At 41.3% G+C, this 27,235-nt stretch overlaps 1 protein-coding gene across 2 annotated transcripts in view; it reads right to left on the bottom strand.

The window, feature by feature from the left end:
• Positions 1 to 27,235, bottom strand: part of Eif4enif1 (eukaryotic translation initiation factor 4E nuclear import factor 1) — a 40,626-nt gene that overhangs the window by 11,658 nt on the left and 1,733 nt on the right. For both annotated transcript variants that reach the window (XM_027387255.2, XM_027387254.2), the window contains exons 3-10: positions 18,783 to 18,856; positions 16,205 to 16,332; positions 11,222 to 11,508; positions 10,624 to 10,825; positions 7,346 to 7,521; positions 3,851 to 3,986; positions 3,466 to 3,645; positions 1,841 to 2,073 (exon numbers count right to left, since the gene is read on the bottom strand). In XM_027387255.2, the coding sequence (XP_027243056.1) occupies positions 1,841 to 2,073; positions 3,466 to 3,645; positions 3,851 to 3,986; positions 7,346 to 7,521; positions 10,624 to 10,825; positions 11,222 to 11,508; positions 16,205 to 16,332; positions 18,783 to 18,856 (1,416 nt within the window). The remainder of the gene's footprint in view (positions 1 to 1,840; positions 2,074 to 3,465; positions 3,646 to 3,850; positions 3,987 to 7,345; positions 7,522 to 10,623; positions 10,826 to 11,221; positions 11,509 to 16,204; positions 16,333 to 18,782; positions 18,857 to 27,235) is intronic.

Raw genomic sequence — 27,235 nt, forward strand, 5'->3', positions numbered from 1 at the left:
GTTATAAACCTGCAAATAAGAGGCTGGAAAGATGGCTCTGCCATTAAAGGTAGGCAGACAACAAAAAATGTAAATCTGCATAAACTAGCTTTATGCCTACAAATTAAAAAATCAGTTTTTAATTATTAGCAAATTAACAGGGCTTAACTGCCTTATAAATACATCTTTGATATTTTTTTTAAAAGTGAGATAGGATCTTTCTAGACCCAGGCTATTCTTTGAATTTGGAATTACCCTACCACATTCACTCCCATGCACACCTCCATCTTTGGTATTTCTTTCTTCTTCTTCTTCTTCTTTTTTTTTTTTTGTTTTTTTGAGACAGTGTTTCTCTCTGTAGCCCTAGCTGTCGTGAAACTCACTCTGTAGACCAGAATGGCCTTGAACTCAGACATTCACCTGCCTCTGCCTCCCCAGTGCTGGGACTAAAGGTGTGTGCCACCACTGCCAGGTGTCATCTTTGCTATTTCAATAAATAAATAAAACAGAATTACCTGTTTAATCAAGAAAGCACATAATTCAAGTATCTGATAGTGACTATAAAGTGTGAAAATAAAGATTTTACTACGGGGGCCGGAGAGATGGCTCAGTGGTTAAGCACACTGGCTGTTCTTCTAGAGAACCTGTATTCAGTTCCTAGAATGCAGATAGTAACTCAAAATCATCTGAAACTCCAGTTCCAGGAGGTGGCTGACAACCTCTTCTGGCCTGTGTGTGCACCAGGCACGCAAGTAGTGCATAGACAAAATGCTCATACACAAAAATTAAATAAATCCTTAAAAAATTTTACTATAAAATCTTATATTGTTGGGCAGTGGTGGTTTTTAATCCTAGCACTTGGGAGGCAGCCAGGTAGATCGGAGTTCAAAGGCAGACTGGTCTATAGAGCAAGTTCCAGGATAACCAGAGCTACACAGAGAAACCTTGTCTCAAAAACCAGAATCAAACAAAAAGTCTGCACTAACTGTGTTTTAGTTCCAAAGTCGTATTAGTAGCCCAATAACCAGAAAACTTCTTGTCGAGACCCCTGAAAATAGCAATATATATATATATATATATATATATATATATATATATATATATATATTTATTTATTTATTTATTAACTTTTGAGACAGGTTGTCATCACTATGTAGCTGAGGCTGGTCTCCCTGATTTCCTGAATGCTGGCTTGTTCACCAGTGTTTTCCAGACCGGATCTTAGGTGGCCCTGGCTGCTCCTGATCCTCTTAGATATGAGGGTTACAGGTCTGCTTCACTATGTTCAATTCAGCTCGAGGGTTAGGTTTCTATTTTGCAATGGTGACCCTACAGACTAGGTATGTGTTTCTCCCACTGGGCTTATATTCACAATTTAATTATTTTTCTTTCATAGGGAAGGACTTCATAAAGTTATGCAGGAAATTTCTTTAGACTGAATTATTCAATCATCATATTGTCTCAGACATACACATTATCCACAGATATGAACTTTTCTACTAACAAATAGCATATCCATAATCATGGAACAAACACACACCAAAGACCAAACAACTTCTAAAGAAATTTCCAGGGCTGGAGAGATGGTTCAGAGGTTAAAAGCACCGACTGCTCTTGCAGAGGTCCCGAGTTCAATTCCCAGCAACCACATGGTGGCTCACAACCAATCCTTATGAGATGGGGTGCCCTCTTCTGGTGTGCAGATATAGATGGAAGCAGAATGTTGTATACATAATAAATAAAAAACAGAAAGAAATTTCCAAAGTACTCAGAACACCTTCATAAACCCATTTATTACTGCAGTGGGAGCTGATAGAAACAGGGAAATGAGAGGCTGGGTGAGGTTGTGCAGAATACTTACACTGACTTTGGGCTGAGCAGGCAAGGTCCCACTTGCCTTCATGGTGCTCACTAGTTTGTTGAATGCAGTCATATCTCCATCTTTCTTGAGCTGTCGATTGCTATTTACAGCACTCAGGGTTTCCTCTAAATGTTCTGCCATGAAGGGAGTTGAATTCTTCATTTGCTGGTCCACCTTCAAGCCCTTGAGCCCTGCTTCTACCTCTTCCACTGAAAGTACAACCCCTGAATGTGCTGGGAAGTTGAGAAAGTTCTGGTTACACCAAGCAAAGGGGTATTTGTTAGGAATTCTCATTGGCTGTCATGATAATTATTTCATAACTGAAGTGAAGCTATCAAAAAGGCTGATGCTGAAAATAGACAAACTGAACACTTAAAATCAGTTTCAGCGGGCATTGGTGGTGCATGCCTTTAGTCCCAGCACTCGGGAGGCAGAGGCAGGTGGATCTCTGTTGAGTTCAAGGCCAGCCTGGTCTACAGAGTGAGTTCCAGGACAGGCTCCAAAACAATACAGAGAAACCCTGTCTAAAAAAACAAACAAACAAACAAAAAAAAACATACTTTCTTAGTAGGAATAAGGTTATAATTGCGTACATAGAAATACATGGCTGGGAAGGTGGTGCACACCTATGATCCCACCCACTCAGGAGGCAGAGGCAGACAGATCTAAGTGAGTTTGAGGCCAACAGTGCACAGTGAGTTCCATGACAGCAAGGACTAGAGACCCTGTCTCAAAAAAATAAAGGGAGGGATCCACACCTAGAGACATGGCTCAGTGGCTAAGCGTATATATTGTGCTTACAGGACTGGAGTTCAATTCCCAGCATCCACACCAAGCAGCTCACAACTGAACTGCCTGGAACTCCAGTTTTAGAGAACCTGTACTTCTCTCATTACTTTGGGCACATTCACAAAAATAAATAATCTTTGAAAAAGGAAGAAATAGAATGAGCTACACCAAAAATATTTAGATGCTAGAAACTGGGAGAGCAGAACTATGGGGTATGGGTTTTCAGAGCTTGGTAAGATCCTTACATGGTGAGTTCCAGGAAAGCTAGAACTACACAGAGAGATTCTCAAGCAAAACAAAACAAATGAATAAAACAAAACTCCCCAAAACTTGACAAGATCCTGTGTGTTTGGCAAAAAGATACCTTATAACTAATCTCCCCAGACTTTACTACCAGAGACAAGAACACAGACAGCTCAATGGCAATAAGATTCCACTGTCATCTCATAGCATTAAATGATGCTAAGGACTTGCTGCCTAAGTGAGAACATGGTAAACAGAGACACAGTTGTAAGGAATAGGCAAGTTATGCCTGGGAGGACAGAAACAGTCCTGGACTGTTACAACTGGGCCCTAAGAAAATATGGGAGGGAGGTAGGTAGTGCACACCTTTAATATCAGTACTCTAAGAGACAGAGGCTGGAGGTTCTCTCTGAAATATACGTCAACCTGTTCTAGGCCAGCCAGGGTTTAAAACATACATGTAGCAACGTGCCTGGTCTTTTTGAGAAACATTAACCAAATCCCACCATGTATCTGACTTGGTAAGAAGCAGTACATCTGAACCATTCCTTAAGAACAAGTGGACTTTAAATAGCTAAACAACAAACACTTACAGCTCTCCTTAAGTTTTTCTTTATTTGCAGAAAGGCTAGAAAGAAGAGGTTTTAAATCCACTTTGGCTTTCTGTAGCATTTCTAAAATATCCACTTTATTTTCAGCATGGTCTTCTGATGGTATAGGAGCAAAATAATTCCCCGAGTTCTGTCCAGGAGAGAGGACGGCTTGTTCGAGACCTGATTTTGTAAATAAACATATCTACAGTTGGTCCTATTGAACATAGACACTTCCGTTCAACAGCATAAAAGGAACAAAAACTGAAGACTTTCCAATATCCAAAACCCCTTTAGCCAGAGTAAACCACTGACTAATGAAGAGAAAATGAACCATGGCAGGGGTGGCTCCATTCACATACAAGGCTAAAATGTGAAGCCAACTTACCTGCAAGTCTCTCAAGTTCTTCATGTGGTGTAGAACCAAGGCTACTGGATCTGCTCCCTGACCGGCTTGGGTTAGAAAACCACCTACTAAATCGGCTGGCAGAGACTGACCCTTCTCCCAAAACATCTTCTATCATCTGACAAAGAGAGATAGAGGGGTTAAAGTGATAGTCTCTAGGTGAAAAGGACATGAAGATTAAATGTTAAGCCATTGATTCTGAAACTTCCTTTGACACTGCTGACCCAAAACCACTTTCAGAACTTAGGAGCTGAGCCTTTTTCTTCTCCTCTGGGATCTTTTCTGAGCAACTCAAATTTGGGCATAAAAAAAGCACAGACCTCAGCCAGGCAGTATTGGTGCACACCTTTAAATACCCTTTAATCCCAGCACTCGGGAGGCAGAGGCAGGTTGATCTCTGTTGAGTTCAAGGCCAGCCTGGTCTACAGAGTGAGTTCCAGGACAGCCTCCAAAGCTACAGAGAAATCCTGTATGGAAAAGCCAAAATAAATAAGCAGGCAAACAAACAAACAAATAAAAGCCACAGACCTCCTAAGCATATACAGCAAAGCCTCTATGTTACTTAAGAGTGTTTCAGAAAAAAAAAAAAAAAAAAAAAAAAAAAAAAAAGTGTTTCAGTTCTCTGCCATTTGCTCCTTTAGAAAAGCTATCTTCTCGGGGATTCAATGTCAAAACCACAATCAGTACCAGAGTGAAACACTCTGACATCATGTTGATGGCTTCAGTTAATGAAGGAATGATTAAAGAAAAACCCTGGTTCCAACAATATAGAACTGTAGAGCTAAGGCCCGGGCGGTGGTGGTGCACCCCTTTAGTCCCAGCACTAAGGAAGCAGAGGCAGGCAGATCTCTGTAAGTTCAAGGCCAGCCTGGCCTACAAAGCGAGTGCCAGGACTGTTACAAAGAGAAACCCTATCTCAAAAAAACCAAAAAAAAAAAAAAAAGGAGAAACTTTAGGGGCAGTGATGGCTCAACAGATAAAAGCATCAACTTTGGTGCAAGCCTGATGACTTGAAGCCACGTAAAGTAGAAGAAATCTACAAAGCTGGCCTCTGATCTCCTCATATGCACTGTAGCACTCACCCATATGAAAAACATTTTAAAGGTAGAATTCTTAATCTATTAAAAAAGTTTTAGTTTAGCTGGATATTGGTAGCACACACCTTTAGTCCCAGCTCTCGGGAGGCAGAGGCAGGCGGATCTCTGTGAGTTCGAGGGCAGCTTGGTCTCCAGAGCGAGTGCCAGGCTAAAGGCTCCAAAGCTACACAGAGAAACCTTGCCTTGAAAAACAAAAACAAAAAAGTTTTAGTTTACAAATAAAAAATGATGGCTTAGCTTTTCAATCTATCTGCTTTTCAATCTATCTAACATAATCTTACTAAATAGGAAAAGTCAAAACACAAAGGACAAAGTATCTGGTCACTTTCTAAAGAAATTAAAGTAATTGTGGAGAAAAGTTTTTTCTTTTTTCAAGACAGGGCTTTTCTGTGTAGCCCTGGCTATCCTGAACTCACTGTAAAACAGTCTAGCCTAGAAATCAGAGTCCACCTGCTTCTGCTTCCTTAATGCTAGAATTAAAGGTCTGTGCCACCATCACCCAGTGGAAAAAGTAATTTCTATGTTTTGCTCAGTTACCAATGTTGTATTTTTTTTTTTTTTTTGAAGACAAGTCTTCTGCATGTCTCTCTGCGGCTGTCCTGGAACTCGCTCTGTAAACCAGGCTGTCCTCAAACTCACAAAGATATGCCTGCCTCTGCTTCATGAGTGCTGGGATTAAAGATGTGCACCACCACCACCACCACCTGGCTTTTTTTTTTTTTTTAAATTATTTAATACACTATGGATGTTTTACTTGGATGTCATTGCACCATATATATGCAGTGCTATCAGAGGCCAGAGGACTGTATCAGATATCCTGGAACTGGAGTTAAGAGTCAGTTGTGGCTGCCATGTGAATACTGGCAATCACACCCAGATCCTCTACAAAAGTAGACAGTGCTCTTGATCAGAGTCATCTCTCCAGCCCCCAACTTTGTCTACTGCAAAATGTTATATTCAAGAGTAGAAACAAACTTGCTCTTAGACACATTTGTGGAGATATTCATCTCAAAAAACAAGGTGCTTGAGTCCAACAGGAACCCTAACAGTTTGGTCATTTTTAACAGATGATGAAGTAGGGACTCTGACAGGAGAACCTCATGTGCACAAGAAATGGACACAGCTGATTTCTGAATCAGGACATCCTTTGCTGTATCCTCTCAACTATCAGCTGGTGAAGGAGCTGGGAGCCATAATATTTCCATTGTCCTTAGAAGAGGTTGACTCATATATATACATACATACATAACACACACGTATACATACATACATACATACATGTAGTACATACCTTTAATCTTGGCATTTGTAAAGCAAATGTATAACAATCTCTCAGCTAAGGCTACATAGTGAGTGAGACCCTGTCTCAAAACAAAACAAAAGATACCCCTCTATGGAAAAAAAAAGGAGAAAATACTAGATCTAACCTAACCATAATTAGCTGTCCCTTTCTTTCTCTTTCTTTCTTTCTTTCTTTCTTTCTTTCTTTCTTTCTTTCTTTCTTCCTTTCTTTCACTTATATTTATTACATATACAGTGTTCTGCTTGCATATTTGCCTGAGCACCAGAAGAGGGCACCAGATCTCATGATAGATGGTTGTGAGCCACCATGTGGTTGCTGGGAATTGAACTCAGGACCTCTGGAAGAGCAGTCAGCGCTCTTAACCTCTGAGCCATCTCTCCAGCCCTCTTATGTACTTTTTTAACTAAGAAAAAAAAAAAGTCGAGGCAGGTTTTACTATGCAGTCAGGTTAGCCTTGAAATGACTACAAAGCTCTAGCTAACCTCAGACTCAAACTCCTCTGTCTCAGTATCCCAAGTGCTAAGATTACAGGTGTGTACCCAGATTCCATGCATGTTTATTTTTATTTTGCACAAGTGTGTGTGGTGCGCGCGCGCGTTCATGCATGCATGCATGCATGCATGCATGTATGTATGCATGCTCCTGTGTGTAGGTGCACTTGTGTTTGGGTGCATATGCACATGTATGTATGTATGTATGTATGTATGTATGTATGTATGTATGTATGCTCCTGTGTGTAGGTGCACATGTGTTTGGGTGCATATGCACATATGCAAGTGGAGGTCTGAGGTTGATGTCTGCCATTTTCCTTAGTTACTCTCTACTTTATAAATTGAGCCAGGGTCTGTCACCTGAACTCACAGCTTACAAACACAGCTAGTTAGTTCTTTTAGCACTCTTGCTCCAACAATCCTATCTCCACTTTCTGTGTGCTATGATTACAGGAGGGCCAACACATTGCCCCAACATTTACCTGGATCCTAAAAATCTAAATTTCATTCAGTCCTCAAACTTGTACAGCAAGGGTTTTATCCATCAAGCCATCATCTATATTTGAAAATGTGCTGTTATACTCACCGAAGCCAAGCACGGCACCTTGTCAAGGTTAAAGAACTCATTAAAGTCAAATTCTCCTGGGGACTGCTCAGGTAGGACAACATCCCTTGGGACTTCCTGATCAGCAGAGGGCTCCTGGGCCAGGATAACTTCCACTTCATCTTCTTCGGCCACACCTCCATTACACTCCACTATGCCTGAAAACAAAACCAGGACAGAAACCACCTGCTGAAGTACACACTCCAGTCTCATTCTGTGCCTTTAGCTATCAATACACATGCAGAAGAACCACACACAACTGTCAATAGACTTCTTGTGCTGGTACTACACTTCCTATAATAAAGCATTTACTATCACTTCTCTGGGAACTAGAAAAGAGAAGTCATTGCTAAGTACCCTGAACTTCAATAGAGCAGGAAAAAGACTGTGGCCCCAGTCCTGAATATGTCTTTAAAAAACAAACAACTACTTAATTAATTAATTGTGTGTTAGTATATGGCACATGTGTGCAGGTATCATGGAAGGCCAGAAGAGGGCACTGGCTCTTCTTGAAGAGTTACACATATATGAATTTTTGAGCAGCTTTTTGTAGTGGATACAAGGAAATAAACTTGGGCCTCTGAAATCAAATTAATTGCCTATAAAAGGCTGGCTGTAGCCTACAACCAATGTAAACCTTGACTGTCAAACGTTCCTGGAAGCCTACCCTACCTTTAAAAAAAGATTCTAAAAAGTACACTGATCTACTCAGTACACATTAATTGCTGCCCTTCATATAATTTTGTTATTAGAGCAATTCTCTAGTGAAACAGATCTCTACAGACAAATAACCTGGTCTAATCAGCTCAGTCTTATTTTACAAGGCCAGGTAGATCTGTAATGTCAACTTCTTTTAGGATGGGAAGACAGGCTAAGCAAAACACCAGTTGCTAACATTTTAATTTTACACAAAATATGAGCTAAACAGAAAAAACAAAACAAACCCCACTTATTTGCAAGTGTGTAATGCCCCTGCTCCCCCGCCACACCCAAACATGGTTTGGAGAGATGGCTCAGTGGCTAATTGCACATACTGCTCACTCAGAGGACCTTAAGTTCAGATTCTAGCACCCTTTCATATCAGGCATCATAACTGTCTGTCAATATGGCACTTTGGGCCTGCTAGGGTACCAGCACATACATACATACAAATAAAAATGTTGAAAAACCCCCAACAAACACAAACAGGCATGTATGAACCTTGGGTTCAATTTCCCTACTTTGTATAAAACTAAGCCTGGTAGCACATGCTTATGATCCCAGAACTCAGGTGATGGAGGAAGGAAAACCAGGAGATCAAAGTCATTCTTGACTACATATCGAAGTCAGATCTTATGTTAAAAACTAGGGATGTATCACCCCCCCCCACACACACACACACACACCACCCCCCCACACGATCCCATCATCAGCTACATATTGGGTTTGGTGTCAGCCAAGGCTGCATGAGACCTTGTGTCAAAATAAAACACTACAGGAATCGACTGAAATTTAGATTTCTTATCAGCCACAGAAAACAATATTTCCTTTCTTTCTTTTGGATTTGTGAGATAGGGTTTCTGGCTGTCCTGAAACTTGTTCTAAAGACCAGGCTGGCTTCAAACTCACAGAGATCCACATGCCTCTGCCTCCTGAGTGCTGAGATTAAATAAAGGCTTGTGCTGTCACTAACAGGCAAAACATGATTTCCTTATAGAAGCTTGATCTCTATCATCACTTAAAAGGCCACACTGTCTGATGCTGCTTTATTCTGGTGGAATGGAATAAAGGTGAGGGGGAGGTCCTTCTGTGTATGTTTGTCTTATTGGTTGATAAAGCACTGTTGGCCAATAGGGAAGCAAGTTAGTTGGGACTAGGAGAGGAGGATTCTGGGAAATGTAGGAAAGGGAGAGGGTTGCCATGTGATCCCAGGAAGAGAGGACTCATAAGGCCTTCGTCCTCGGTAAGACAAGTCCTTATAAAAATATATAGATTAGTAGTTATGGTTGATAATTAAGACTGAGCTAACAAATAAGAAATCCTAGTTATTGGCCAGCAGCATTGTAACTAATATAAGACTCTGTGTGTTATTTGGGGGCCCTAAAATGGCAGCAGAACCCAGGCAGCTGGTGGAAAGTTATCGTTACATAAAGGTGTATCTCAAAGGCAATTAAACAGAATCTTCAGGCTACCTATAAATTCCCTGTATAAGAGGAATATGTTAATGGGCTGTGGTGGCCCACGCCTTTAGTCCCATGACTCGGGAGGCAAAGGCAGGCGGATCTCTGTGAGACCAGACTGGCCTACAAGAGCTAGTTCCAGAACAGCATCCAAAGCCACAAAGAAATCCTGTCTTAAAAAAAAAAACCCAAAAAGACAACAACAACAAAAAAGAGGAATATGTGCCCACATAAAGAAAATGCCTACCACATTTAAAGTGTATGTAAACAAAAACAAAAAAGGAAGAAAAGAACTGTGATGCCTTTTATTCTCACTTAAATATTTTTCATTTGCTTATTTTCATTTAAGTTTATTTTAAACTTCTTTGGAAGTTAGTACTAATTATCCTGAAGACCTTTCCTCTGTTACCCAGTATCTGCCAAAAATATTTATTTTTTTCAACTATACCTGGAAAGAACAAGAATTTATCAAATAAGTGGCCAGTAGTGTCTGAGTTCCTATGAGTACATTTCATAGTCACGATAGAGGTATACTTTAAAGATCTGATAGGTGGGCCAGAGAGATGGCTCAGAGATTAAAAGCACTGGCTATCCTTCCAGAGGTCCTGAGTTCAATTCCCAGCAACCACATGATGGGATACAAGCATATGTAATGAGATCTGGTGCCCTCTTCTGGCCTGCAGGCATACATGTGGGCAGAACACTGTATACATAATAAATAAACCTTAAAAAAAGTAAAAAGAAGCCTGGCATTGGTGGTGCACACCTTTAATCCCAGCACTCAGGAGGCAGAGACAAGAGGAGAGTTTGAAACCAGCCTGGTCTACAAGAGCTAGTTCTAGGACAGCTTCCAAAGTTACATAGAGAAACCCTGTCTCGAAAAACCAAATTAAATAAATTAATTAATTAAAAAGAAATAAATAAAATAAAAGGATTTTGCGGGCATTGTCTTTACCAAAAGACCCTGTCTCAAAAATAAAATAAAATGAAACTGGAACAACTAAAAACTTGCCATTTACTAACTGGAACCTACTGCCAAATATGCAATTAAAGTAGTAATCATTACTATTATTTTAAAACAAGTTCAAAGTTCCTACTGACCTTCCTTCACAGAGGTAGTCCGTCGCCTTGTTCTTTTTCTCCCTTTGTGATCTTCCTCTAGTATCTTATCATCAAAGCCAGTCAGTTCAATGGTTTCAGACTGACTTGTGGGTCCAGCTGAAAACCATTCTGGTTCTTCCTCAGTATACGAATCATTTCTTCTACGCTCACCAAAGACACGTTTACTATCCCCAAACTCCCTCTGAAAAAGTACAAAAACCAAGACTGAAAAACTGTAAAATTCTAGTAGAAGCAGTGTATTCAGTCTCAAAGAATTCATGCTAAAAAAAATCTGAAATGCAGATGCTGTGGTATGAGAATGAACCGCATCACCACTCTTACACTGCCCACTGAGTTCTCCTTATCAAGCATGAGAGTGGGCTATGATCCCACTCTCTACAAGTATCTCTACAAGATACTTCTACAAGTATCTGGTTGGGCTAGGAGGATGCAACTCAGAGCTAGGGTACTTGCCAACAAGTGTGTGGCCCTGGGTTTGATTCTGTACCATCATGAAACAAGAGTAATGTTACTAGTATGAAAGAGGTGAACATCAAATTTCCAAACACTTGAGAATCATAGGGATCAGAGGACAAACCCTGAAACGCTTGTCCTTGTAGTCCCTCTCTCTGTCTCGGTCTCTCAAGTCCCGAAGGTCCTTATCGCTGAGACGGTGATCCTTCTCAAAAGCCCGGGCAGAGATTATCCTCCCACTGCCAATCCGTCGTCCACCAAGCAGGCGAAGACCATCAGTGTCTTTCTCCAGAGGACTTCCAGATCGGCGGGAGCTGACAGCAGCTGTCACATGGCAGCCACCTCCAAAGCTTCGTCTCTGTGGGCTGAGAACAACATCTAAGTCATCTTCTTTCACTCGCTCTCGTGGATCTGAAAAGATGCCAGAAAGAGAAAGGTAAACAAACCAACATCTCGAGAAACTGTGTCCATGGCTGGCAGGAGGACAAAAAATATCAGAAAGGAGGCATTTCTAAAACTGGCTTATCAACAGATTCAGGATAACAGGTATATCTTAACTGGGTTTTAAAAAATTTGATCTTTGGGCTGGAGAGATGGCTCAGAGGTTAAGAGCACTGACTGCTCTTCCACAGGTCCTGAGTTCAACTGCCAGCAACCACATGGTGGCTCACAGCCATCTGTTATGAGATCTGGTACCTTCTTCTGGTGTGCAGATATACATGGAAGCAGAATGTTGTATACATAATAAATGAATAAAATCTTTAAAAAACAAAATTTGGTCTTTAAGGACTGAACTCAGGGTGTCAGGTGACGACAGCAAGTGCCGGTTGAACCATCTCACAGGCCCTTTATAATAAATTTTTTTTTACATTAAACTTTAAAACATTTTTATATATTTAGTCCTTTTTTCTCTTCAGAGAAAACAAATGTATTTTATACTAAATGACTTTCTATGATAAATCTACCTTTACTAAGACTAAGATTTTTATGCATAACATTTTTAACTAATCTTTTGTCCATTAATAAAATGACACATCAGTATTTGGAAAAAACAAAATGCTTAAAAATCAATGGTGGTGGCAGCTGTGGTGGTGGCAGCAGAATCTCAGTACTCAGGAGGCAGAGGCAGACAGATCTCTTGAGTTTAAGGCCAGTCTGGTCTATAGAGTGAGTTCTAGGATAGCCAAGGCTACACAGGGAAGCCCTGTTTCCAAAAAACCACCAACAAAAACAAACCCAAAAAAACCCAAACCCCAGGTTGTATGCCTGTAATCCCAGCACTTGGGACACTGAAGCAGGAGGATTCCCAAGTTCAAACCTAGCCTGAGTTAGAGCAAGACCCTGTTTCAAAACAGGTAACTTTAAATTGTTTTCATATTCAACATTTAATTTAAATTCATCTCGATGTGAAACCTAAACTGTAAGAGAACATCTTTGCTGCTGGTTAGGCAAAGTGTTTTTTGAGTCACAATAACAAGTGTCATCCAATAAGACAGTATGTTAAGTGAGGTTTGCTCTGAGTTTAAAACTGTTCTTTGAGGTTGGAAGGATGGCTCAGCAGTTAAGAACAGTGTCTGCTATATCTGAGGACCTGGGTTCAATTTCCAGTATCCACATGACAGCTCATAGCTGTCTGTAACTCCAGTTCCAGGGTTTCTGACACCCTCACATGGACATACATGTACATAAAATATAAATAAATTAAAAAAAAAAAAACCTGTTCTTTGAAGACACTGTTTAGATATCAAGACTGGTAGAAAGCATTTTATTTATTTTTACTTTTATTTATTTATTTTTTTGTTTTTTTTTTTTTTTGAACAGGGTTTCTCTGTGGCTTTGGAGGCTGTCATGGAACTAGCTCTTGTAGTCCAGGCTGGTCTCAAACTCACAGAGATCCGCCTGCCTCTGCCTCCCGAGTGCTGGGACTAAAGGCATGCGCCACCACCGCCTAGCTGGTAGAAAGCATTTTAAAGCACATTTCTCAGAGAAGACCTGAATCCACAGCACATAAAACCTCATTAATAAACAAACAAAAAATAACTAACTTAAAAATGCACTAATGGGGTTGAAAAGGTTGCTCAGTGGGTAGTTAAGGCTGCTCTCCAGAGGTCCTGAGATCAATTCCCAGCACCGTCATAACAACTCATAACCATCTACATAGGAACCATCTACAACTGTAGTCCATGGGATCCAAGATGCCCTCCTCTGGTATGCAGATAAAAATATAGACAAAATACCACAAACCTAAAATCCTTAAATCAATCTTAAAAATAAACAATGGGCCACTGAGCTTGGCATAGAGTAGAATGCCTATAATGCTGGCAGTTTGTAGCTAGCCTAAAGCAGGGACTTCTGAGTTTGACTGAAGTCAGTCTGGGCTACACACAGAGGTCCTGTATCAAAAATAAAACCAACAAAAGAGGATAAATGCCTGAAAACACACTGCAGCAAAGATATGTAGACAGCACAATCTGTAAGCACATGAGCACACTGTGTTCATTAATCACCAGGGAATACAAATGAAACGGAACAGCACTGTGTACCACTAGATGGCTACAATTAAAAGGCTATCAATTCCACGTGCTGCCAAGATGTGGACCAATAGGAACCTGAAAAAACTGCCAACAGGAATATAAAATGTCTAACCACTTGGAAAAAAAAGGAGTCTGCAGGAGGCTAGGAGATGTGTCAGTGATTAGGAGCACTTGTTGCTCATGAAGAGGAAGGATTCAGGGTCAGTTCCTAGCATCCACATACTAGCTCACGACAATCCAGCTTGTTATTTCTGCCTTCTTCTGACCCGCTATGTCCCCCAGGTGGTGGTGATACACACCTTTAACCCCACCACTCGGGAGGCAGAGGCAGGCAGATCCCAGTGAGTTTGAGCCCAGCCTGGTCTACAAAGCGAGTTCCAGCTCAGCCAGGACAGAGAAATACTGTCTCAAAAAACAAAAAAACAAAAACAAATTCCTATGTCCACAATGATACTTACACAGAAATGACCACAGCAAGTACGGTTAGGAACAACTCAAATAACTATTAACAGATAAATAGGTAAAATAACAAATTCATATAATTAAACACTAAATACTAAAGGCAATAAAAAGAAATGAACTATACATTCAACAACATGGATAAAGCCAGGTATGGTTCATGAGAGACTGAGGCAGAGGAATATCTCAAGCTTAAGTCCAGCCTAGGCTACATAGTGAGTGTGAATCCAGCCTGGACTTCAGAGTAACCTTTTTTCCAGAAAGAAGCTTCACAATGCTAGTCACAATTTTAGGAGTTGTAAACGTGTCTAGTGTCAGAAGGGTAGTTCATTTCTTGGGGGAAATAAAAATGGGTAAAAAAGGAGACACTTGCGACTAGAGCACTTACAGAAGTGACAAGGATGATTATAATTGATAGTGGTAATGGTTTCATAGAGACATACATATCAGAATGGTGTCAAAGGTAAGGCCGGGCAGTGGTGGCACACACCTTCAGTCCCAGCATTCGGGAGGTAGAGGCAGACAGATTTCTGTGAGTTCAAGACCAGTCTGGTCTACAGAGTGAGTGAGTTCCAGGACAGCCTCCAAAAGCCACAGAGAAACACTGTCTCAAAAAACCAAAAAATATAAAGAAAAAAAAAAATCCTGTCTTAAGTCTTTATTTTTAACCAGAACAGCTTTTCATCTTATTTTAATTAATTTTCAAACAGTGTCTCACTAAGCTGAAGTCACAAAGATCTGCCTGCATCTACCTCTTAAGTACTGAGATTAAAGGCATGAACCACAGCCAGGCATGGTGGCTCGTGACTTTAATCCCGGCATTTGGGAAATAGATACAGGCAGATCTTTTGAGTTTGATGCCAGCCTGGCCTACAGAGCAAGTTCTAGGACACTCAGGGTTACACAGATAAACCCTGTCTTGAAAAGAAAAAAAAAAAAAAAGAAAAAAAAGAAAAAAAAAGGCACGAGCCACCAGCCCTCAACAAACAAGCTTTTTCCAGAAAGTGAGGCATCTCATGTGGACCAGCCTCTTCATTATGTAACTGAAGATGTGTTCAAACTTCTGATCTCCAGCTTCTATCTCCTGAGTGCTGGAATTAGAGGCTTGTACTACCATGACCAATTTATTCACTATTAGGAATTAAACCCAGGGCTTTGTGTATGCAAAGGTAGGCAAGCACTCTACCATCTAAGCAATATCCCCAGCTGTCTTATGTGTCCTTTCCTGGTGCTGTGCTAAAAGGTACTGAAAAACTTCAGGGAGAAAGGGTTTATTCTGGTTCATAGGTCAAGGATACAGTTGTCTACAATGGCAAGGAAGTCAAGGCAGCAACAGCTTCAAAACATCTGGCCACAATTTAATACACAATCAGGATGTAACATTGATGAACCCATGCTAAACTCTGCTCATTTTCTCCATTTTATATAGTCCAGGAGGATCCCCACAGAGAATGGCCACATCCACAGTTAACATAGGTTTCCCCCTGGAAGTGTCCTGGGTGAGTCCACAGGTACCAAGCTGTCAACACTACCGTGCCAGCAAAGACAATGGTACTTTATAATTCAAAAAGCCTTACTTGCCATTGTTACAGGAAGACTATTACTATGATTTTACTCTGCTCATTATAAAAAAATACAACTGGCAAGTCAATTTTTTTCCTTTTTCTTTCTTTCTTTTTTTTTTTTTGGTTTTTCGAGACAGGGTTTCTCTGTGGCTTTGGAGGCTGTCCTGGAACTAGCTCTTGTAGACCAGGCTGGTCTCGAACTCACAGAGATCCGCCTGTCTGCCTCCCGAGTGCTGGGATTAAAGGCATGTGCCACCACGGTCCGGCCGTAAGTCAATTTTCTGATATTTCACTATGTAAAATTCTGGGGGTTAAGAATGAAACCCGCAAGCCAGGAGGTAGTGGCACATGCCTTTAAGCCCAACACTCAGGAGGCAGAGGAAAGTAGATTTCTGTGAGTTTGAGGCTAGCCTGGTCTATAGAGTGAGTTCCAGGACAGCCAGAGCTGTAACACAGAGAACTCTGTCTCAGGGGGAAAAAAAATGAAACCAGCAGCCAGGAGCACGTTCACCAAATCACACTACCTTTTATAAATGTCTGCACACTTACCTGCTATTCTGCGTACCAGGGAAGGTCGGTCTGATTCTGGCTCTTTCTTCAGACTTTCCACTGGTGAGCTCCGCCCTGACGCAGGGTAGAGAGAGGCATGCCACTTCTCAGGGTCCCAGACACCATCACTACAGGTTAAAGGATAGCATCAGTGTTTGCAGGTTAACTCTAATAGGTTCTAATTTCTAAACTTCAAATTACATTCCTTCAGGATGGTTACCCTATTCAAGATGAAAACAAAAACAGTCAGTAATAGCATATTGCTATTTTCATATTTTCAAGTACAACAGGTACTTGAAAAACAGCACACTAATGAAACCATAGTCCATAAACTGTGGGCTGTATGTGAACTACAGTAACTATTCCACACAAAGACCTTTTCAATACTGCAGAGATAACTCTAACTCATTACCATAAGTACCTCCTGGAAAATATTCTAGAATTTTTTAGTTTGTTTGGGTTTGTTGTTATTTTGAGACAGAGTCTCACTATATAGCACTGGTGGAACTGGAACTTACTATGTAAACCAGGCTGGCTTCACATTTACAGATTCACCTGCCCTCGACCCTGAGCTAGAATCTCTATCTGCGGTCTCAGTTTTTTGTTTGTTTTTTCCCGAGGCAGGGTTTCAATGGCTTTGGAGGCTGTCCTGGAACTGGCTCTTGTAGACCAGGCTGGTCTCTAACTCATAGAGATCCGCCTGCCTCTGCCTCCCGAATGCTGGGACTAAAGGTGTGTGCCACCACTGCCCGGCAAAGAAAAAAGTTTTAATAATAAAATTCATGAAGTATACAAAGACTTTACAATTTTAGGGGCTTGAGAGATGGCTCAGGGGTTAAGAGCACCGACTGCTCTTCTAGAAGACCTGAGTTCAATTCCCAGCAACCACATAGTGGCTTCACAACCATCTAAAATAGAATCTGATGGCATCTTCTGGCATGCAGGTATACATATAGAACTCTCATACATAAAATATAAACAAATTTTAAAAAGTAACAAAAACAAAGACTTTAGCATTTTAATGAAAAAGAAACAAGCCCATGAAACATCCTAGCCAATCAAAAGTAGCCACTGTTCTGGTGTCATTACCATCAGGAAAATGTGGCGACACATCTAGATTCATCTAGATTCAACAGGCCTTTCCAGAAGTCCATGTAATCAGTTTTAAAAGCCTGTCTAGACTGAATATTAGTCTAATGATAAAAACACTTGCCTAACATGGGTAAGGCCTTGGTTCCAAACCCAGCACTAGGGGTGAGGGTATGTGGCACACTAAACCAAATAAATTAAACATGACACATCTTAAGTAAAAATACACGCCCTTGATGACTGCAGACTCAACAGATGAGAAGGAGGAGCATTCCTTCCTCCTCTCCCACAAAAGTAACAGCCTAGACAGAAAGCCATCGAAGAAAACTCTTAATTGTGATAAGCACCAGGCAGTGGTGGTGCATACCTTTATTTCCACCACTCAGGAGGCAGAGGCAGGTGGATCTCTGCAAGTTCTAAGCAAGCCTGGTCTACACAGTGATTTCCAGGACAGCTAGGGTTGTTACACAGATAAACCCTGTCTCAGAAAAGCAGATAGATAGATAGATAGATAGATAGATAGATAGATAGATAGATAGATATAGAGAAAAATTGTGATAAGCAAGCAAGCTGAAATGTAGCTCTCCACAACTATAGCTTGAAGCTGAGGTTCGGGTGGAGTAGTACTCAAGTATTTTTTTTCTTGTTTTCTTTCTGAGACAGGGTTTCTCTGTATAGCTGATGAGCCGGTACTGAACTCATTCTAGAGACCAGGCTGGCCTCAAACTCTGAGATCCACCTGCCTCTGCCTCCCAAGTGCTGGGATTAAAGGCGTGGGCCACCACCACCCAGACAGACAGACAGACAGACAGACAGACAGACAGACAGACAGACAGACACACACACACACACACACACACACACACACACACACACACAAATACAAGGTTACTGTACATTTTCAGACCATTTATATCTAGCTTTTTCATCTTTACCTTTACCTTTTCTTAAGAACACAATAGGCTAATATGAATGGCTCTTTGATAAAGATCTTAGGGCCCTCCCTTCAGCATCCCCAAAGAAGTGCCCTGAAATCCAAGCATGAACCACAGGATCTGGGGAAAACACCCCAGCACTAAGACTCCTAGGTTTAATCTGCCCTGTGAGTATAACCAAGTCATTCTGTAGCTGAGTTTCAGTATGGATTAGTTGATGGCCATACTAACTATTCAAATACTTCCCTTATTAATAACCCTACAAAACAACAACTTACCAACCATGTAATTCTTTTCCTTTAAATAAATTTATTTACTGATTTTTAATTTATTTTTATTATTTTAATTTTATGTATGTGCACACGAGTGCAAGTGTCCATATCAACCAGGGGTGTTGGATGCCCCTGGAGCTGGCTGGAGTTTACAGGTGGTTAGGATCCTGATGTGGGTGCTAAGATTTCAACGTAGGTCCACTGAAAGAGCAGTACAGATGCTTAACTATGAAGCCATCATTCTAGTTCCAACAATGCAATTCTTAACAATAACAGTCATACCTGTCATATTTTTCAGAGAGGCATGATGGCCTCTGTTTGGAGTAGGGACGTTCTTTTATATCCAAGAGCTCCTCCTAAAAAGAGAAATCACATGAGGACTTTGAATCACAGTTTCTCAGGCAACATACTTCCAATTTATTTTCCTTCTGTGTGTCTACTTTAAGAATTTCACACATTTGGGGGGGGAGGGGGGATTTTGAGACAAGCTCAAGACTGGCCTTGAACTAATTCTCCTGTTTCGAAATTTCTGTCACCAGTCTGCTAGCCAGTAGAAAGGAAGGTTTTGTTGTTGGTTTTTATAATTTTTGTTTTTGGTCCAAGGAACAGAGTTTTCATTGGGAATGGACATGACTGAAAAGGCAGCGAGTTCCAGGACAGTCCAGGGCTACATGAAGAAACCCTGTCTGGAAAAACAAAAACAAAAATGTGGTTTGGCCAGCCTGGTCTACAAAGCGGAATTCCCATGAGAGTCATGGCTGCTACACTGAGAATCTTTGTCTGGGGTGTGGGGGTTGGGGTAACTGGGCAGTGGGGGCCTTCTGTACTCTGTAACAAGAGGATTACTCCTATTTCTCTCAACTTCAAGAATCTAGATCCCAGCTGGGCAGTGGTACTGTCCCCCTTTAATCCCAGCACTTGGAAGATAGAGGCAGGTGGATCCCTGTGAGTTCAAGGCCAGTCTGGGTCTACAAATTGAGTTTCAGGATAGCCAGAACTACACAAGAGAAATTCTGTCTCAAAAACAAAACAAAAACAAAAACTGGGTTGTTTGTGTGTGTGTGTAGAATGTGTTTGAGCTGGAGCTGGAGATATGGCTCAGTGGATAAGAGCACTGGCTGTTCTTCCAAAGGACCCAGGTTCAATTCCAGGTAACCACATGGCAGCTTACAACTGTCTATTATAACTCCAAGATCTGACACTCTCACACAGACATACATGCAAGCAAAATGCCAATGTACATAAAACAAAAATAAATAAATTTAAAAAAAGTGTGTGTGGGGGGGGAGCTGGAAAGATGGCTTAGAGGTTAAGAACACTAGCCTAGCCAGGCATTGGTGGCACATGCCTTTAATCCCAGCACTCGGGAGGCAGAGGCAAGCAGATCTCTGTGAGTTCTTGAGGCCAGCTTGGTCTCCAGAGCGACTGCCAAAAGCCAAGATAGGCTCCAAAGCTACATAGATAAACCCTGTCTCGAAAAACCAAAAAAAAAAAAAAAAAAAAAAAAAGGAACACTAGTCTAGTCTTCCAGAGGTCCTGAGTTCAATTACCAGCAACTACATGGTGGCTTACAACCATCTGGTGCCCTCTTCTGGCCTGCAGGGATACATCAGACAGAACACTGTATACATAATAATAAAATCTTTTAAGCTGGGAGGGCTGGTCGCAGGACTCCCTTCCCTCATGTTGGGACTCCTCAGGAACCCCTCCCTCATCTTACAATCTTCCCCTCAAGTGACAGGACCTAAGAAAAAAATTTTTTTTCTAAACTTAACCTTGTCCTCTGCTCTGTCAACATCTTGCCAGGTCTAAGAAGCGCCAGGGAGTTCTGTACAGCCTGGCCTGAAATGAAACAACCAGCTACCCCAGGACGTGGCATCACCCCAACCTTCTCGGGTCCCCCAAAGATGGTCAACGCCCCCCACGTCAGCAGGAAGCAGTCTTGAGAATTCGACGCCCTTATTCCTTAACCTGCCATGTCTAACACCCCACCTTTTTTTAAATAATAAGTAGAGGTGGGAATGAAAGGTTCAGGCATTATGCTGGCCTGCCCCTGTTACCTGGTGGAACAGGCAGTACCCTGGTCAGCCCAAGGTTCCATGGGAACTAAGTCTGCACGCAGGTGCAGAGGACCCCTTTCAAAAGACAGATCCCTGCCCATTTATGCTCTCTGCTTCCTCTCTACTCTCTCACCTATGCGCTCTCTCTGTCTCTCTATGGCGACTGGCCATAGTGGTCACCATTTACCCTGTTCCTCTCCTCTTCTTAGTCTCTCTACTCTGCTGGGCCTTATAATAAACTTATAGTCAACATGAAAAAAAAAGAAGAAGAAGAAGAAGCAGGGAGGGAGATGGAGAGAAAGCTCAGAGGTTAAGAGCACTGGCTATTCTTCCAGAGATCCTGGGTTCAATTCCCAGCTACCACATGGTGGCCCACAACTATCTATAATGACATCTGGTGCCCTCTTCTGGCCTGCAGACACACATGCAGGCAGGATACTGAACTGCCTGAATCTTAAAAAAAGAAAAGAAATAAAGAACAAAAAGTAGCCAGACAGTAGTGGCACACACCTTTAGTTCCAGCACTTGGGAGGCCAAGGCAGGCAGATCTCTGTGAGTTCAAGGCTAGCCTGATCTACAGAGTGAGTTCCAGGATAGCCAGAGCTGTTACACAAAGAAATCGTCTTTGAAAAAGAGAGAGAGAAAAAAAAAAACTGAAACCAAACAACCAAATGATAACAAATTACCTATGACATCATCATACCTGGTGGAACAGGTAAAATACACAGGCATTTTAATGTATTTATGATTTACTTCTAAATTGTTTTGTTTTGGGGTTTTGAGACAGGGTCTCACTATGTAGCTCTGATTGTCCTGAAACTCTCTACGTAGACCAGGTTGGGCTCCAATTCACAGAAATTCACCTGCCTCTGCCTCCTGAGTCCTGGGATTAAAGGTGCGAGTCACCACAACTGGTTAATTATTGGTTTTACTAACTAGAAATTCCTAGGAATGTTTAAAGAATTAATATAAATGAAACTTCAAATTTATGATGGTATTTAGAATCTGTTCAAATTTCTGAAAGCCTCTAAGCACTGACAAGCATGCTACTTCATGTCACTTATGAAGACTGGAGTCCATGGAAATAGGCAGGATGAACAACCTGGCAACAGCAGACATTATAGCACAGAAACTTATTTTTTTCTTCCAAGTCACTATAGTCAGGGTATCTTTGTGTTATAATCCTGGCTGTTTTGGAACTCACTTTGTAGACCAGGCTGGCCTTGAACTCGGAGAACTGACTATCTCTGCCTCCTCAAAAAAGCGGCCCCCCCCAATGCAACAATAAAACTTAAATTAACATAGGTAACAAACAGTTTTACAAAAGTAAAAGGAAGGGCTGGTGAGATGGTTATCAGGTAAAGGCTAATTTCAATCCCAGGCACCTACATAGTAAAAGGAAACACAAATGACTCCCATATATTGCTCTTTGGCTTCCATATGTATGCAAGCATGTGCAAATGAATAATTTTTTTTTAAAAGATAGAAACAAGGAGCCAAAGAAGTGATTACCAGAGAAACCCTGTCTCGAAATAAAGAAGTGATTACAACTGAATGTAATATGGTATCCTAGAAGCAATGCTCAAGTAGGGTATTAGTTTAAAACACACATATAGGGGCTGGAGAGATGGCTCAGTGATTAAGAGCACTGACTGCTCTTTCAGAGGACCTGGGTTCAATTCCCAGCACCCACATGGCAGTTCACAACTGTCTGTAATTACAGTTCCAGGGAACCTGACACCCATGCCAAAGCACCAATGCATATAAAATAAAAATAAATTTAAAAAAAACCCACACATACAATACAGACTTCGGCTAATAATGGTATACTAACATTGGCTTATTAATTACCACAAATATATATATATATACATATATATATATATATATAAGCCAATAGATGTTCCAAGACATATACCATACCACAAGTTAAAGCAACACAGCTTACTCTTCTTTATCTTTTCTTTTTTAAATTTCTCTTTGTATCCCTGGCTGTCCAGGAACTCACTTTGTAGACCAGGCTGACTTCTAGCTCACAGAGACGCCTCTGCCTCCGGAGTGCTGGGAGTAAAAGCATGTGCAGCCACTACCACCCGGCTTTCCTTTCCTTCTTCTGAGTCAGGGTCTCATTATGTAGATCTGGCTGGCCTTGTACTCAGAGAGAGTTTATTACGTAGATCTGCTTTGGCCTCCTGGATGTTGGGATTAAAACTATGAATCGGGCAGCTTGCTTTTTAACTATATACAGAAGACTTCCTTGCCTTTGAAATTCTTTCAGTTACTCAAGAGAGGTTGTTCTTAAACTTACCAGCTCTTCAAGAGCCCTCAATGTCAATTATTCCTTGAAAGGGACCCCCTTTAAAGATATTTTCAAAGAAAACTTTCTATTTTGGCCAAAGATAAAAAAATCCTTAGAAAGTCCTCCCAAGTAGTTCATCAGAATGTGAGCACTCTTTCATAGACTTTACAGACTGTGGACCTAAACTCTGAAACCACCCAATGGACACTAAAGGGTTTAATACTTGACCTTTTTACTTTTTGCACAGCTTACTAAAACTTAACGAAACAGATACAAGCTACTAATTGCCCAAGAACCACACACCCAAGGAAATTGTGTCAGCCTCCCTTAAAAAAACTTGTCAGCTGAGTGGTGGTGGCACACTCCTTTATCCCCAACAATGGGAAGCTGAAGCAGAGGCAGGTGGATCTCTGAGTTCAAGGCCAGCCTGGTCTACAGAGTGAGTTCCAGGACAACCAGGGCTACATACAGAGAAACCCTGTCCTGAAAACACCAAAACACACACACACACACACACACACACACACACACACACACACACACACACAAAAAAAAAAAAAAAGAAAAAAGAAAAAGAAAAGAAAAATCCCCCAAAACAATGGGAGCTGAGGAGATGGCTTGATAGGAGTACTTACTCTACAAAACCAAAAATCTGAGTTTGAATCTCCAGCACCCATCTAAAAAGCAGAGTACATGGCTATACCGTAGTATGGGAGATGGAGAAAGGTCAACCCCACAGCTTGCTGGCCAACCAGGCTTGCCAAAAAGTGAGCTTCTGGTTCAGTGAGGGACTTCGTCTCAGGACAATAAAGCAAATAGCAATATCCTGATCTGACCTCTGCATATGCATGCGTAGGTATCACTGCATACTCACACACGTGCAAAACACACACACACACACACACACACACACACACACACACACACACACACTGCAACAAGCTAAAAGCACTGTAGCTAGCTATCAAGCCAATATCATTCATGAAGGGATCTAATAAAGGGATTCCCAAGAATAGGTCTTGCAGATAGTTAGGTAACATCACACTGAGCCAAATCCACGCTAACCTAACAGTGGCTGATCTGATATAAGACTTTTCTAGTGAAGAATGCATGGAACTATGAAACGCTACTAAAAAAAAAAAAAAAAAAAAACATAAGAAAACCTGGTTTTCTCTCATTCAAAAATTTTCCCCTGTGGGACGGGCTTTGGTGGCACACGCCCTTAATCCCAGCACTAGGGAGGCTGAGGCAGGCGGATCTCTGTGAGTTCCAGACCAACCTGGTCTACAAGAGCTAGTTCCAGGACAGCCTCCAAAGCCACAGAGAAACCCTGTATCGAAAAACCAAAAAAAAAAAAAAAAAAAAAAAAAAAAAAAAAGAAAATTTTTCTCCCCTATGCACCTGGCCAATGCAATAAAAGTAAGCCTTGCCTTTTAAATAGTCGATATAACTGAGAAGAACAATGTAAAACCCCAAGCAGTAAATAGGTTGATAAATACTAGAAGGAAACCTAAAACACTAAAGTCACTTTTAGGGCTATCTGCTTCAGTGTTAGAATGGAGATGAAGGTGGGCAGTACAGTTTAAGGTAAGAGGGTATTCCTAGTAGGCATTAGGTTGAGCAGACTCCACGCAACAAACAAACAAACAAAAAAAAACAGTAAAAGAAGGTGGTTACTCTATGCCATGTACAAAGCCTGCCTTGATTCTAAAGTTGGCACTAAAAGGACTCTCATCCTTGGATAGGCCTGTTTAATACATCATCCAGTTTTTAGCATCTGCTGTGTAGCAGGCACTGGATCTTCACTTTCCCATTTATTCACCATAAAAGCTCCTGCAAGATCAGCTGTAGTCTATCTTTACTTTAGAGGAGAGATTAAGAGAAGCTAAGTGGCCAGGTGTGGTGATGCATGCCTTAATAAAGTCCCAGCATTTGGGAAACGGGACAGGTAGATCTCTGTAGGTAGACAGGTGGATCTCTATGTTTGAGGTCAGCCCTTGTCTACGGAGGGAGTTCCAGGACAGCCAGAGCCAGGGTTATACAGAGAAAGCCTGTCTCAAAAAGAAAAACAAAACAAAACAAAAAAAACCAAAAAACAAACAAGAACAAGAAAAAAAGAAAGAGATAAGCTAAGTGTAAGACTGAAGGTCACACAGGTTAAAGGTAAAGTAGTAATCCAGTCCATGAGTGGTACCTTAACAATCCTTAGTCTCTCTTTTTGTCCCCAAAGCTTGCACTGACAAGAAGAAGGTGCATCACCCCTTTCTGAAGCTGTGGCACTAATTATTAGACTTGTTCCAGTCTAGCTGGACTACTAGGAACTCTCAACCAAACTCTCAGCTTCTTAGGCAGGTTGCCCTTACGCCCAGCATCCTAATATACCACCCTTTCTTGAATAAAGGTTCCTTCTACAAAATTTTTTGTTTGGTTTGGTTTCTGTTTTGAGACAGGTTTCTCTGTGTAGCCCTGGCTGGCCTTGAACTCAGAGACCTGCCTGCTTCTGCCTCCCAAGTGCTTGGATTCAAGGCATGGGCCACCACTGCTTAGCCGTTCTTCAAATTTCTATGTGCAAAGACTAGCTTCTTATCTAGCTAAAGTTCCTATCATGCTGGGCAAGTAGAACACTCATGGGGTCAAAGAACCTGAGTCCCAACTTTTCAAGACGAGTTAAAATGGAAAAGGAAGATAATGACAGTCAAAACTCAGTACTTATGGTCTTGCCAACCAGCTAAGAACTTCCAGGTAGCTATGTATTCTGGACAGCTGACATATTAAGATCAGATAATGATTTTTTCACACCCTAACTCTGCCTTCCTGAAAATAGGCACCCTTATTTTTATGCTAGCTTAAATACACCACTGAAATGCCACCTGTTAGAGGTTTCTACTCAACTCAATTTATGGAAGACATGTAAAATTAGCAAAGATGACTTTTGTATAGGAAATAAATCATCTGATTCCTGACTTCTGCCTAAAATTTTTTGTTTGCTTTGTTTTTTTGTTTTGTTTTGTTTTTTTCATTTTTTGTGACAGGGTTTCTCTGTGGCTTTGGAGGCTGTCCTGGAACTAGCTCTTGTACACCGGCTGGTCTCAAACTCACAGAGATCCGCCTGCCTCTGCCTCCCAAGTGCTGGGACTAAAGGCGTGTGCCACCGCTGCCCAGCTCTGCCTGAAATTTAAATCTGAACTCTTCTCTGGCTTACTTTCCTTGACAGGGTCTCACTACATAGCTCTGGCTGTCCTGTAACTCACTTTGTTTTTTTTTGTTTGTTTGTTTGTTTGTTTTTCAAGACAGGGTTTCTCTGTGGCTTTGGAGGCTGTCCTAGAACTAGCTCTTGTAGACCAGGCTGGTCTCAAACTCACAGAGATCCACCTGCCTCTGCCTCCTGAGTGCTGGGATTAAAGGTGTGCACCACCAATGCCCTGCTTGTAACTCACTTTGAAGATCAGGCTGACCTGGAACTCACAGACAACCACCTGCCTCTGCAAGCTGTGATTAAAGGCATGTACCTCTGTATTGACTGCAAAATGCAGCTTTTGTTCTTGGGAACACAGCAAAACAAATAAGAAATTATGAATATTAATGACTTAAGACCCTGAGCATGATGGCCGGGTGTTGGTGGCACACGCCTTTAGTCCCAGTACTAGGGAGGCTGAGGCAGGAGGATCTCTGTGAGTTCGAGACCAGCCTGGTCTCCAGAGCGAGTGCCAGGATAGGCTCCAAAGTTACAGAGAAACCCTGTCTCGAAAAACAAAAACAAAAACAACAACAAAAAAAGACCCTGAGGATGACAGGCGCACATGATCAACTCATTTATAATATCCCGGTTAACTGTCACAGAGGCTTAAATGTTGGTGTAAAGACACCATGTGACTTTAGCTTGAATTCCTATACTTGGAAGCATAGCAGAGGCCACTCTAAACCTCAGGGAGCAGCTATGTATCTCAGTTACCTGACAAATGCCATTTTTTCAGTCTTCCACATTAGAGACTACTTAAAAAAAGCCAAACAAGAACTAGGAAATTTGGAATCCCATAAGATTGTAAGTATTTCAAAGCCACTTCCCTTCATCTGATACGTTCAGAATTCACCTGTCAACATTTTAGGCAATGAGTTTAAGTTGTGGAGTACTTTTCAATCTGAATCCATAGTTCAAAAGCATTCCGACAAATGTTAATCCCGGCACTAGGGAGGCAGAAGCGTCTGGTCTGTAACTGACTAATAGGAAAACAATCAATTAAGAACTCACATTACACTTAAAAATTCCCACCCAGGCATACTAAATCCATTCATTCATTCATTCATTCATTCTCTCGTTAACGCTGAAAATTACTACCTGACACTTTACCAATTAGGGAAGTGTAAAGGCAGTTCAC

The sequence above is a fragment of the Cricetulus griseus genome, assembly GCF_003668045.3.
Source record: "Cricetulus griseus strain 17A/GY chromosome 1 unlocalized genomic scaffold, alternate assembly CriGri-PICRH-1.0 chr1_1, whole genome shotgun sequence".
NCBI lineage: Eukaryota > Metazoa > Chordata > Mammalia > Rodentia > Cricetidae > Cricetulus > Cricetulus griseus.